Genomic DNA, 13,235 nt, shown 5'->3' on the forward strand with positions numbered 1-13,235 from the left:
CACTGCGGAGAGCTGGGAGGACCCCGGCCCCGTGCGGGACCCGGGGCAATGGGTGGGATCTGGCTTTACTCGGCACCGCGCTCCCATCCCGGCCGGGTTGGCCCGGGGCTGAGGTTTGTGGTACCCCATGTTCGAGGGGAGGGGGACAAGCACCGCTCCCGGGGTCCCCACGCATCCTTGGGGAGGCGAGAGCGCTCATGGGGAAAGGCTGCGTTCTCAGCCAGCAGCGAGATCAGTCTAAATCTGGCTGGGGTTCGGTGCCAAAAAAGCCATCAGGGAGCAGAAGAGGATTTATTCCCACGCTGGGAGAGCCGGGGGGTGGCCCCGGGTCCCGCAGAGCTCCCCAAGGAGGAGAGGTCGTGGGCTGGATGTGGGCCCTGGGGCAGGACATGCTGGATGCTGCTGATGGGATGGATGGATTGGAAACAGCTTTAGGGGGATTTCTACCATGGGAGTGGGGGTTGGCTGGGCTTTGGGCTGTGGGCACTGGGGATCCCCCTGGGACCAGGAGTGCTGGCTGTGCCGAGTGCTGCTGCAGCAAGCACCACCAGTCCTCACCTTCCCCATCCCGGCTTTGGGGGGGCACCCCTGGGTTGGTGACCACATGCTCCATCCTCAGCAGCAGTGGGGGTCCTCTCAGCCACAGCCAGGAAGGACAAATCCAAATCCAAACCCCCCGGATCCCATGTCCAACCCTCCCACCGAAGTGCCCAATAACGGTGCTGACAGTGCTAATAAAAAATCAATAACCATTTATTCGATACAGCTGTTTCATACATACAGTACAGGGAGCGCCTCGGCGCTGCTCGGAGCTGCTCGGACAGTACTCTCCAACTGAGGATTTGTCAATGATTAACAAAAGAACAGATCATCACAAATCGGGAGTTTATTATAAGATAGTTTACCGTTAAAACAATTTTATTTTTTTGCAAATAAACACTTTTTAATATATATATTTATATATTTATATATATGGTTACAAGTGATAAATTGAAAATTTTTTTTCCTTTTTTTGTCTTTTTTTTTTCTGTTTTAATTTTTTCCCCAAAATACACTTATGCACTAATAACTGGCATCGACGAGAAACATTCGGATATGCCGTGGGATGGGTGTCACAAGGAGAGAAAGAAAAGAACAAAATGCTCCCAAGGTTCCTGGGGGTGGGAGGTGCTCCAGGCTCAGGCAGCTCCATCCACCGTGGCCGGAGCTGGTGTAACACAGCCAACCTCACCAGGGCGGGTGTTGGTGCTGAGGGTTCCCCAGTTCCCCACGATCCAAGCTTTCCATGAGGTCTTCCCACAGGCTTGCAGTCCATGCCTGCTCCCATGGAGGTTTAACCCTTTCCTTGGGGACACGGGTGATGGGATGGGGGGGTTTCCTCAACAGCGGAGGTTGCAGGACCACAGTGTCACAGTGCCCAGGATGAAAAAATTCCCAAATCCCACGGGTGATGGGATGGAAGGGGACAGGACAACTTGTCCCCCATCTGGTCTCACAGCCTCTGCCTGTCCCTCTGGATCAAGGTGGTTTCCCCTCTGGCACTGCCTTGCTGGGAGCACCTGAAGGGGCATGACCTACTGGCCCCCAGCAGTGCCACTATGGTGTCACCTGGCCCTGCCTGCTCACCTGTTGTGGCACTGGCAGGTGCTGGTGATCCCAGCACTGCTTTGGAACCTTCCCTGGATAAGCAGGAGAGTAAAGGATGTCTCATGGAGAAGGTGGGGGGGGAACATGTTCCTCTCCGAGTGATGACTAGTGGGGAAAACACCTTTTTGAGGGGGAAAAAAACCCTGAAGATTTCACTTTCTCATAGAAATTCCCTCCTGACCATGGTGCTGCCTTCACTGGGGCTCTGAGGGTGACAGGGACAGCCCCAGCACCAGGACCACTGCTCCCACTGCCTGCCCTGAGACCCCAGATGGTCCCTGGGGTCCCCTCCAGGCTGGTGTCACTCTGTGAGGGCACTGCAGCTGTCCCTGCTCCTGTCAGACACTCATTATGGAAGCAGAGGTGGATTTTGATCGGGACCCCATGATGATCCCCTGAGCTGGCCCTTTCCCATGTCTACCCTGCCCTGAGCAGCTCCCAGGGCTCCCTCCCTGTGGAGCACAGTGCTGCCAGTTAATTTAATCAATGAGAAGCCAATTAATTGCATGTTAATGAGAACAGAGTCCCAGGCCATGCCCAAGGGGAGACAGTGAGGACCGTGTGGTGACCATCCAAGGCAGCAGCCTGGGCTACCCGCTCCATGATCTCCCTTCCCTAGGCCAGGGCGTGGAGCTCTCCTGGGGATTTCCCTCCATGGCAGGACGAGATTTTGGGATCCAGAGGCTCCCTCTGCACCCTCACAGAGATTTCAGTGCCAGGCCCACAGCTCTGCCTGCGCTCCCCTTGCTGCTGCTGCCTGTGAGCTGTTCCAAGCTGTCCTTCAGCTCCCAAAGCTCTCCCTGTTCCCCAGGGAGGCAGGATCTACCCCAGTGACACCATCCAAACACGATCCGATGATGCAAGCAGCGACCAGGCTGAGCTGCAGTGACTAATTAAGCCTTCTCACTAATTGCCTCGAGGCCCGGCGCAGCCAGCAATGCTCAGGCAGTTCCCTCAGCCGCAGGCACGTGCCCAGCTCTCTGGGCAATGCAGAGGGTGGATCCAGGTGCCAGAGCCGTGGACAGAGCAGGAGCCCCGGCTCTCTGAGAAGCCACCCTGGCTCCAGCCACCACTGTCCCCCCTCCCTGGCTGGAATAACCTGCCAGTGGAGGATGTTAATTATGACTGAGCTGCTGCTCGCAGCAGGGAATGATACCGAGCCTCTGGTGGGCGACAAGGAGCAGTGGAAGGAAAGGGAGGACTGAGGTTTGAATTGATTAAAGCAAAAGCAGAAGCTCCCCCTCTGATGCCTCTTTCCTGGCTCCGCATAGGGGAAAAATCAATTTAAGGTTTTCTGTTGTGCTACTGAGAGGAAACGTGCCCATTTCCCAAGGACCGAGGTAGCCTGGTTTTGTCTGGAGACGGGCACATCCCGGTCCAGGGATGGCTCCCCCCGGGCTGCAGCAAGGTGTGATGGCAGCGGCAGCACAGGAGCAAAGAAGAGCTCCAGGGAAGAGCACAAGCAGGGACGGCACCACAGGGACCTGCCACCCTGAGGCGAGTGGTCAGGGGCTCAGATGCATCTTTGGAAGCAGAGACTCCTCCTACGGTGGGTCCCAGCCCGAAAGGACAAGGGGAATGTGAGGTGCCTGGGCAGCAACTGGGCTCATCCTACAGCAGGACCCATGATTGTCTCTCGATGCTGCCCCCATTCCTGTTACACACCTCCTGTGGCCACAGCTGGGACTCCATTCCTCCCTCCTGGGCGATCGGCACCTTCAGGATGGAGCACAGTGGGACCCTGAATCACCCTTGGATGCCCCAGGCCGGGGGACAGCTCGTTGGCTGCCACCTCCCCCTGACCACTGCCATCACGTCTCTGGCCATCACAGCACTCCAGGCCGGGCAAACACAACCCAAGCACTGAGGCACAGCTCCCTCACTGCGCTGCCACTCTCCACGGTGCCCACAGCATTCCCACAGCTTTCCATTAAACCCTCCAGCCTGACCAGCCGCAGAGCACCCCCTCTCCTGCTCACAGCTCCCACACTGCCAGCGGGTGTCACACTCCCTGCTCCCTCCTCTGCCCGTGCCTCGCACCACAAACCCAAGACAAACCCTGCCGAGCTGAGCCCCACAGAGCCGCTCCCTGCCCGACACCTTCCCCCTCGACCCGCGGCTGCGGGGGAAAGCGCTGCCAACTCCCCCTCACCGCAGCATCCGCTGCCGGACCCTCCACCCGAGCGGCTCGAACATCTTTGGAAACATCACCCTGGATCTGGGAGGCCGCCGGACAGCCGGGCAGCTGCCCCCGGCACGGAGCCGCTGGGGAGGGTCCCTGCCCACGGACCCCGCTGCTATTGCACTTCTCTTTCGCTCAAGCGTCACCAGGTTGGTGCAGGGGAGGGGAACCACAGGCCGGGGGAGGCAGCGGGGCCCCACCGAGGGGTATGTACATGGGCAGGGGGTGGAGAACGTTCCAGCTTCCTTGATCCTGTTTGTTTTCCAGTGTGAAACAAGGTCCGTGATTTGTTTAAAGTGGTTAACTGGTATTTTCTGTCTTTTTTTTTTTTTTTCCTTTTTTTTCCTTTCTTTTTGTAAAAAGAGGGTGAGAGGAGGGTGGGGCAAGAGGAGGTGGGATGGGGAGGAGGGGACATAAAACTGGGAGAGACCCCCACCCTGTTACCCTGGGCTGTAAACGAATCCTCGGAGACAAGTCTCTGAGCTGCTCATTTCTCGGGCATCTTGCTGGCTCCTCCCTTCCGCTGGCTCGGGGGCTTGAGGGCGAGCTCGTCCCCCTCGGGGCTGCCCCGGGAGCCTTCCCAGTGCTCGAGGGTTTTCTTGTGATTAGTCTTTGCTGCCACACTCTCTCTGCCCTTCGGGGACATTTCCGAAGGCCTCTCCTTGGGTTTTCTCCCCCTTTTCTTCCCGTTTGTGCTTTTCTTTTTCTCCTCTTTGCTGGAAGAAAGCTGTTCCCTGTTTTTCTTTTTCCGGCTGGCCTCTGAGGAGGTTCGGAACCAGTTCTGTGTCCATGGGGTGACACGGGGGTTAGTGACAGTCCTGGGGGCAGGCACTGGCACCAGCACCAGAACACACAACCCGAGCCTGGCCCACCCCTCACCCCACTGGCATCACCTCTCTGAGGTCAAACTGCTCAGTGCTGAGCTGCTGCAATGAGCCTGGGGGTGTCAGGGACACCAAGGGGGATAGGGAAGAACCCCCCAGGCTGACTGGGGGCTGTTACTCAGCTCTGCTCTTAACAGACATGGATGGATGGATGGATGGATGGGTGGATGGATGGATGGATGGATGGATGGATGGATGGGGACAGCCCAAGGATGCATGTGCTGGAGCAGGGACTAGTCCAGCCCAGCTCCAGCTGTTCCCTTACCTCCGAGTGAGCCTTGATGATGTGGTACTTGACGCCACTCTCGGAGCTGAACTCCTTCTGGCACAGGAGGCAGCGGTACTTGCCCACTGAGTGGTCACCCTGCAAGACACAGCAGCTCCTGCAGAGCCCAAAGTGCCCCAAGGCCTGGGCCTCCCCTGGCCCTGACCCTCCCATGACCTCAAAGTGACACAAAATAAACACTCATGTCTGAATCACCAGATCTCTGCCAGCCTCGGTGCTGGGCCAGGAGCTCACAGCCACATCCTCTTTCTGCATTTCAGTCCATGCCACTCGTGCTGCTGCCTGTGTGTCCCCAGCATCAGGTGATGGGGCCATCACCCCGTGTCCTCACTATCAGCAGATCTGTGATCCCCTGGGACTGAGCCACCATCAGATTTATGTCCAACACTCACCTAATTTTCCTGTTACATTGTCAAAGAGCCAGGGTGAGTGCTGGATTCCTGTCACCAGCACCCTGGTGGGATGACAGATCTCCTGGCTCTGCTGCAGGTCATGGCACGTGGGAGATAATGCGCTCTCTATTGACGAGGGGGTTATGGATGGGCCCCTCTGGGCCATATATTTCCTCCCTGGGAATTTCTCCATAGCTGTAAATCTTGAGTGAGACAGGTCTCTCATTTCGGGAGAGGACAGGCCTGGCTTCGGGAATCCTTGTGCAAAATCATCCTGCTGCATCAATCCCCACTGAGGATGGGGTGCTGCCTGGGAGCCTTGCTAAGGCTCTATGTATTGCAACCAGTTCTGCAGGATTTTACAGTGGGAATCAGAGACCAGTTCTGGAGGGGCTGTGATTTATTTATGCTAAATTTGTTGGCACATGTACTCAAAGTAAATCCTTTCCCCTAAGGGGAAGAGTCCTGCTGATGGCAGTGTGGGGGTCGCAGAGCAACTCCCCACTGCTGACTCCCAATTCCTGGCCCCAGCAGTGCCAGATCCAGAGGGTGCAGCTCTGTTGTTCATGGAAGTGTTCATGCAGATCCTGGCTGCTTCCTGTGCATGGAACCAACCAGAAACCAGCTCCATTTTCTGTCAGAGAAGGAGCTGTCCTAGTCTTCTGTGTTTGCTCTTTTATCCTGCATAAATCCAGCTTCTCCTGCCGGATCTCTGCAGCCCATTTTCTAAATTATCTCATTAAGGGCTGCTGTTCCAGCTAGCGCTGGAGGAGTGCAGGAGTTGGTGTTTTTAATAACCACAGGGTATGTATTGGAGCTGCCTCCTGGAAGCTCCATTCAATGGAAGCTGCAGCTGGAAACGTTTCAGGGTATAAAGCTTCAGCAGCTCTTACTTGGTTCCAATTTGAGGGACCTACACAGAGCTCCTGATCCCTCCCCTGGGGCAGCTGCAGGGCACTGGAGCTCAGGGCTGCTCCATCCATCCAGTGGGAGGGCACTGGTCTCTGCACAGACCAGCTGCCTCTTCCAGACCCAGCTTATCCCAGGAGGCACTACACCAGCATCCCTCCAGCTGGGCTTCCAGAGGGGCTGTAGGGCTGCCCAAGTAAGACTCCTGATTCCCACCTGCCTCAGGAAATGTTCTGTTTCCAGCACCCAGCTCCTTGGCTCTGAGCTGCTGTGGCTGATGTGTGGCTGTGTGATATGCTGGCCATGCTGCTTAGCCAAGGGCTTGTGAATGATCTGGGGGCTGCAGGGACCAGCTGGGCAGGGGCTGCTGTGGGGCAGGAGGACATAAGGCAGGAGGACTTAGACCCACTGCTGTGGGTCTAAGTGTGTCTAGAGCTCCCTGTGACACTTTGTGTGTCAGAGGTCTGGGCTTGGGGGAGAAGCCTGTGTTGTGGGACCATTTCTCTATAAGTGAAAGAGCAGCTACATTCCCCTCCAACTCATCTACTCAGCTCGAGCCTCTCTGCCTCCATCTGCCTGGTGACAAATCACTTGGAGCAGCACTGCCAGCCAGACCTCCAGCAGCAACCATCCTTTAACCTGTGCCATTGTCCCTTGCCTTGTTCCTCCAAAACCAGCTGGGGGGGAAGAGAAAACCCAACACCAAAGCCACCTCTGAGAAAAGGGTGTAAAAGGCAGGACCTACCTTGTTGCAGTTGGCCAGGTGAGCTTTCAACCCCGAGACACTGGAGTAAATGGCTTCACAGCACTGCAGGAGAAAACAAAGCAGGGTTAGGCATGATCCCCCTCATCCCCTGTCTTCCTCTGAGCTGTGGCCAGGAGCCTGCTGAGCCAGCACAGCCACCGGTCCAGGCTGAGCAGTGTGAGGTTAATGCTCTGCGAGGCGCCGAGGGCTCTGGTCACACGTTTCCCATTAGTGCTAATGGGAGTCATGTGGCCACATCCTTCTGCAACGGGCTGAAAAACGTCTCCCCTAAACGTCTCCGTGGAAAACCTACATTTGTGAGCTGTCGGGAGGTCCTGCTGGGCTACAGGAGCTCTTGGAGCCACAGCAGAGGCTTAATGGAGAGGAGAAATCACCCAGGCAGCAGCATGACCAGTTTCTGAGCAACGTCTTTTCCAAGTGCCTGTGTATGACATTAATTAGGCAGCCCGGCTCCCCTGGCCTTGTGGGAACCGCCTCCTTCAGAACTCACATTAGCAAGGCTTTGTTTGGGACAAGAAATCCAAGCTCAGCACCAGGGTGGGGTTCACCTCTCTGTCAGCTCGGGCCAAGGCTGTGTTTCACAGCGAGATGAGGCACACGCACCATGCCCTGAGGTCTGTGCTTGTCACAGGGCTTTAAAAAGTTTGGCTTAAATCTATCTTCATTTAACTCTGGGAAAAGCAGGTTCTCTGCATCAAAAGGCTGCGCAGGATGTGCAGCCTTCACCCTGTCAGGATCTTGGGAGCTTCCCAAAGGCAGCTCCAGAGCTCAAATTGGGCAATGCTGCACTGTCAGCCCAAGGGTGGCCCTGTCCCCAGGCCTGGTGGCTTGCGCACACAAGGAGGATCACAAAGGTGGAACATGCTTTAACCAGACACAGTAGCAAGCTCAGGGGAAGGAGGTGAAATGAGTGTCTGAGCATCACTGTAATCAGGGGCCCAAAAAGAACCATTTTTGGTGGGTTTCTCCCCAAAAACTCCCCCTTCCTCCTGCAGATGGAGACCAGCCATCCCACGGAAGAACAGACAATCCTTACGTTGTTAGGACAGTTGATGCGGCCCTTCTCCTTCACCTCGTTCTTCCAGTTTTCCAGCAGCCTGGGATTGAGCTTTGGAAGCCCTGGCCGGGTGTAATTGAGCTGTGAACAATAGCAGTTGATTAGCAGAGCTGCACACCCCAGCCCGGTCCACGGTCCTGCCTCTTCACATGGGTCTTGCCCTGCTCCAAAGTGAATAGGAGCTGAAAACTACTTGGGAGGCTTCCCCCAGAGATGCCATCCCCCTCCCGGGCACCACAGAGTGGGGAAGTGGCTCGGAGAGGAGAGGAGAGGAGAGGAGAGGAGAGGAGAGGAGAGGAGAGGAGAGGAGAGGAGAGGAGAGGAGAGGACAGGAGCTCCTGCTCCCAGGTCCATGCCCACAAGGCCAGGACTGGACTCGGCCTTTTCAGTGCATGGTGTCAGCACAGCCCTTCTGCCATTTTATAACCTGGGGAATAAACAACCCTGCACACTGGGCAGAGGGGCCAGGAGCCTCCATGGCTGCCTTCCATGGATGAATGGGCACAACCCGTTAAACAATGAAAGGCCTCTTGTGTCTCTGCCTCTCCTTCTGGCAGGGCTGCTACTTCCAAGTGCTTTTAATTAGTGCTTTATTAGCGACTTTGAGGGTTAGCATAGCAGGGTGACCTTCCCAACTCCAGTTCTGCCTGTTCAGCACAAGCCAAAGCAGCTGTGGCAGCTCCAGGCATCTCCGGGCCTCCCAGCCACTGTGCCTGGCCCTACCTGCAGGGTTGGTCCTGGCCTGACATTGAGCCACTGTGCCAAGGTCTGCAGGGGACACCAGGCTGCACAACCACACCAGCACATCTCCCAGCCCAGCCTGGTGAGCTCTGCTAGAGCCAGTGGATGTTGTTTTGGTTCCAAGCCCCAAACCTTCCGACTGGGAGCAATGCTGGGTGAGCTCACAGATGGCACGGTGCAGGTGTGGGTACCTGAGCACGTGCCACTCTCCATGGGCACCCTCTGAGCATGGGATGCAACTGCATCCCTGCATCCATGCTGGATGGAGAGGATGAACAGCCACAAGGTGCTTGCAGAGGTGCAAACCCAGGCCAAACGTTACCCGAGGTCCTGGAGCTGGTGGTTTGGAGGCAGACGGAAGCTGGCTGGATTTGTTTTCCAGCTGTGACTTTTCCTGAACATGCTGATAAAGCTGCAAATCTGCATTTGGCCAGCTCGCCCAAGCTGTTCCCAAACCTCCCTGCAAAGGGAAGCTTGGGATGTTGAAGGCTCAGATGTCAGCCCCTCCTTTCCACTCAAATTAAAGTGATCCATGTGCCCCTGCAGCCTTCCCCTTGGCACGTGGCAGGGCACGGCTGGGTCAGGGAGCACTGGGCTCCATGTGAGGGGCAGGGGCACAGGGCCTTGCGAAACAGCGCTGTGAACACTGGTAAGGACGGATGTGGATGTGGAAAACTCCCCTGAGCCCCAGTGCTGCAATTCTGTCGTGCTTTGCGGCTGGGGGAGATGCCAGCAGAGCTCTTTGAAGCTCTGGGATGGTGCATCTACCAAGAGCTTGGTCCCCAGCCCAGGGAAGGCAATGCCACCTCCAGGGGAGAACACAGGAGTCCCTTTTTGCCATTGATACTGAGAGCCAGGATGCCAAACTGTCTCCATAATTAAAACCCAATCAATCCCACGAATGAGCAAACATTAACGGTAACCGCACACAGTCCCAGCAACAACCTCTCCCTCCGCGTGTCCCCGGGGAGGAGGCAAGGGGGGATGTTCAGAGATGTGGACTCTGCTGCTCTGCTTTCCCACTCCAGAGAAAAATCCCTCCCTGCCCTCCTCCAACAGTCCTGCACAATAACATGCAAATCCCATGTCTTCCCAGGGCGCTGCGGTTCTGGGAATGTCAAAGTCATCTTTATGTCTCTATTAAGAGGGAGCCCCAGGCATGGAATATTTTATATTTTTTTTTCTTTTCCATTTATTTTCCTCAAACAGCCTGTAAGTGAAAATTTTCATGGCCAAATCATTAAACGACTACAACTGGTTTTGGCTACAGCCCATCTCTTCTGAACAGTCGAAGGATGCTGGGCTGGGAAGGTTTGTTTCCTTTGACTGACAGTTTTATTTAATTAACTTTCATATTTCAATGCTCTCTGCTCCCTAGACAGCTCTCCCCTTCCCCAAAATATATCACAGTAAATGAGAACCATGCAGGGTGGCTCAGCTGACGAGCGCCCCTGAAGCCTCACCAGGTCCCCAGCACAAGGTACTGATCTCCCTTCATCCTGTGGAAGTTGTGGATGATGCCGTGAAGGCAAAATGCGCCCAGGGGTGCTGGGCAGCAGCCAGGTCCCGAGCAAGGGGAGGAAGGATGGACTCGGCCCCACAGCTGGAGCTGGGATCTGGTTTGGCCCACAGTGCCATGAGTCTGCAGGGCTCAGCCTGGCTCCTGCCTGCATTGCAGGGCCATTGTTTTGGGGGACAAACTCAAGCCAGCCTCTTCTGCTCTGGAATTTATCCTGGTTCCAGTATAAAACCTCAAGCCTGGAGATGACTTTTGCCCTTTAGCTTTATGACTGGCCTATGGCTGCCCCTTGCTCCAGATCCCTGGCACCCCACGGCACCAGACTCCACAGGGATGTGCAGGGACATGCAGACTCCATGGCTGCCCCTACTGACACTGAGACCCCGAGCTGTGGGGAGGCAAATGGAGTGTCCATGTATCCCACAGTGGAGCTCTGCATCCCTCCCTGTGTGGCACAGCTCCTGCCTGGGCTGCAGGAGCCCATCACAACCTCCAGCACCTTGAAACAAGGAACCCCACCTCAAGCTCAACCAAGAAAGTGTCACACTCTGAAACAGTGGAATATCCACAGCATGTTCTCCCCTTCTGCCACTTAGATGCCTCAAGGAGGTTGTTTCTCATCCCCCACTACATCCCAGAGCCCACTGCCATGAGCTGGGAACCTGCAGCCTCAAGGCTGCTCATGGGCAGGCAACAGCCCCAGCAAAGGCCAGAGGAGGGTCGGCATCATCTTCACAGAGCTTCTGCAGAGGGGATTTTTCCCAGAAAAGCAGCAGGGGTGTGCCCTTCCCCATCTGACATCTCCAGCAAGCGGCTGTTGTGAAACACCCCATCTGTTTCAGCTTATCTGGAGGCAAATAAAGATCGGAGCGAGAAAATAAGACTCCAGTGTATATTTAGAAATGCTGGATTTGGTTAGCAGAGACCGAAGGCAGCGCAGGGCCTGGGATCGAGCAGCAATCGTTTATTCTGATGCCATTGCTTTGGTGTGAAGGAATCCATCCTCCCGGGGAAAGGCGAACGCATCCTACCACAGGCCACCAACGGGATCCAAACCCAGCATCCCTCTCCCCGGCTGGGACCGGCTGCCACGTGGCCACAGAGCAGGGACTGCAGTGGGGCTGTTCCTGCTGTGAGGCTGAGAACCCCTGTGTCCCATCAGCTTGTGCCTTCCCCTAGGAAAAGGTTTTGCTGCCTGGAAAAGGGATGGAGAGGGGTGGCTTTCTTCTTCAGCTTCCTTGAAATCAACACTGACTGCTGGGACCATGGTGGGGAACCGGAGGATTCAGGGATGGAGCTTGTCCTGTGTTGCAGCAAGTTTGGGTGCGTCCATCCACCTTGGCTACAGACCTGAGCTGGGAAGCATATGTCCCTCTGGAATCCTGGAAATACCTAGGGCTTGCTGAAAAGGTGAAGGAGCAGCTGCAATCTGCTGCTGATCCCTGACATCCCACTTCTCTCCATGTCCAGTACAGGGTCTGCAGGACCAGCAGAGTACTCCCAATGGCTGGGCATGACTCGGGGAAGAAGAAGAGGTGGTGGTGTTTTGTCTTCTCTGTGAATTCCATCAGTTCCCACGAGTCCCAGTGCCCTGGCCAAGGCAAACTGGTGTTTATCTTCCTGCTGCTCCAGTGGCTCTGGGCTGTCAGTTCCCTCAGGAAGGGCCACCACAAGTGCTCGGTGGGGTGGTGGCATGGGGACACGGGGATGCTGCTGGCTGCTCTGAGCCTCCCATGTGGCACAAGGCTGTCCCACAGGCAGTTCTGTTTTGGGGCCATAATGAGGTCAAATTGGGCACTTGCTGAGAGGTTTCTTTCTACACCCTGAACTAAACCAACTTGTAAAGGCAAAGCAGTCCTTAGCAATGCAAATCATGGCTGAGCAGAGCAGCTCAGAGCGTGCTGAAGTCAGCAAGCTCCCACCAGCCTGCCTGGGCAGAACTTGCCTCCCACCTCCTCCCAGCATCGCTCATCAAGAAAAAATGTCATAGACCGAACAGATTATAAAGTGTTGTCAAGGGAACGTGACAGTCACTGCAAGACGTACCCACAGGCACACGCACGGCTATGTACGGATTCACCCACTACACTGACTTCCTCCAAAATCCATGTGGGATTTCATGCAGGGCCTGAGGTCTCTTGATCCTCCAACTCAAGAGCCTTGTTTTGCCATCTGGGAGCTGATCCAATTCCCCCCTTTCCCATCTTTAATGCAAAACTGCTTCTGCCAGCTTCACAGCAATTCTTTGCTTTTTAGCACTGAGATGGGGCTCAGTTAAACTTAAATAATCAGACCCTGAACACAAGAAATGTCTCATTAAAAAAGCCCACCAGCATTTCATGGAGCAATTATGCCAGTGCTGAGACCTTTACGATGCCTTTGTCAGCCTGAGCATGTGCCCTTGGTCCAGGCCTGGGGTCCTGGCTGCTCCCTCAATTCAAAAAGAAAATACCCAAAGTCATGAATAAAGGGAACAATTCCAAGTGGAAAGAGAAGAATGCAAGAGCTGAGACAGGAGAGGGGGGAAGAGAGCAGCACACCTCTTCTCCCACAGTATCTGAAATGAAACAGCTACTTTGGGCTTGGTTTTTTAAAATTATTAATGCATTGCAGCTGAAGTCATCTGGAAACCAACAATGGCAACACCAAGCACTGGGGAAATAAAATGTTTGCAAGCAGTTCTGGCCCTGAAATGCCCAGCTCTGCCCCAAAGTAGATAGCAGTGCTGCAGCTGGATCCCCTTCTGTGCCAGTGCCTCACTGGGATGCCAAGGGGGGTAAAGAAACTGCTGGTTTGTTTCTGTGCTAGTTTTCCAGCTGTCCACCACATGTAGACCAGAGGTGAGCCAGGCT

At 55.3% G+C, this 13,235-nt stretch overlaps 1 protein-coding gene across 4 annotated transcripts in view; it reads right to left on the reverse strand.

Moving 5' to 3' along the window:
- Window positions 1–735: 735 nt before the first annotated feature.
- Window positions 736–13,235, reverse strand: part of ZNF512B (zinc finger protein 512B) — a 30,223-nt gene continuing 17,723 nt past the window's right edge. For all 4 annotated transcript variants that reach the window (XM_053993050.1, XM_053993052.1, XM_053993049.1 and 1 more), the window contains 4 exons: window positions 8,103–8,204; window positions 7,046–7,108; window positions 4,979–5,077; window positions 736–4,610 (listed from right to left, as the gene is read on the reverse strand). In XM_053993050.1, the coding sequence (XP_053849025.1) occupies window positions 4,317–4,610; window positions 4,979–5,077; window positions 7,046–7,108; window positions 8,103–8,204 (558 nt within the window). In that variant the 3' untranslated portion in view covers window positions 736–4,316. The remainder of the gene's footprint in view (window positions 4,611–4,978; window positions 5,078–7,045; window positions 7,109–8,102; window positions 8,205–13,235) is intronic.

This window comes from Vidua macroura, chromosome 17, assembly GCF_024509145.1.
Source record: "Vidua macroura isolate BioBank_ID:100142 chromosome 17, ASM2450914v1, whole genome shotgun sequence".
NCBI classification, from domain to species: Eukaryota; Metazoa; Chordata; class Aves; order Passeriformes; family Viduidae; genus Vidua; species Vidua macroura.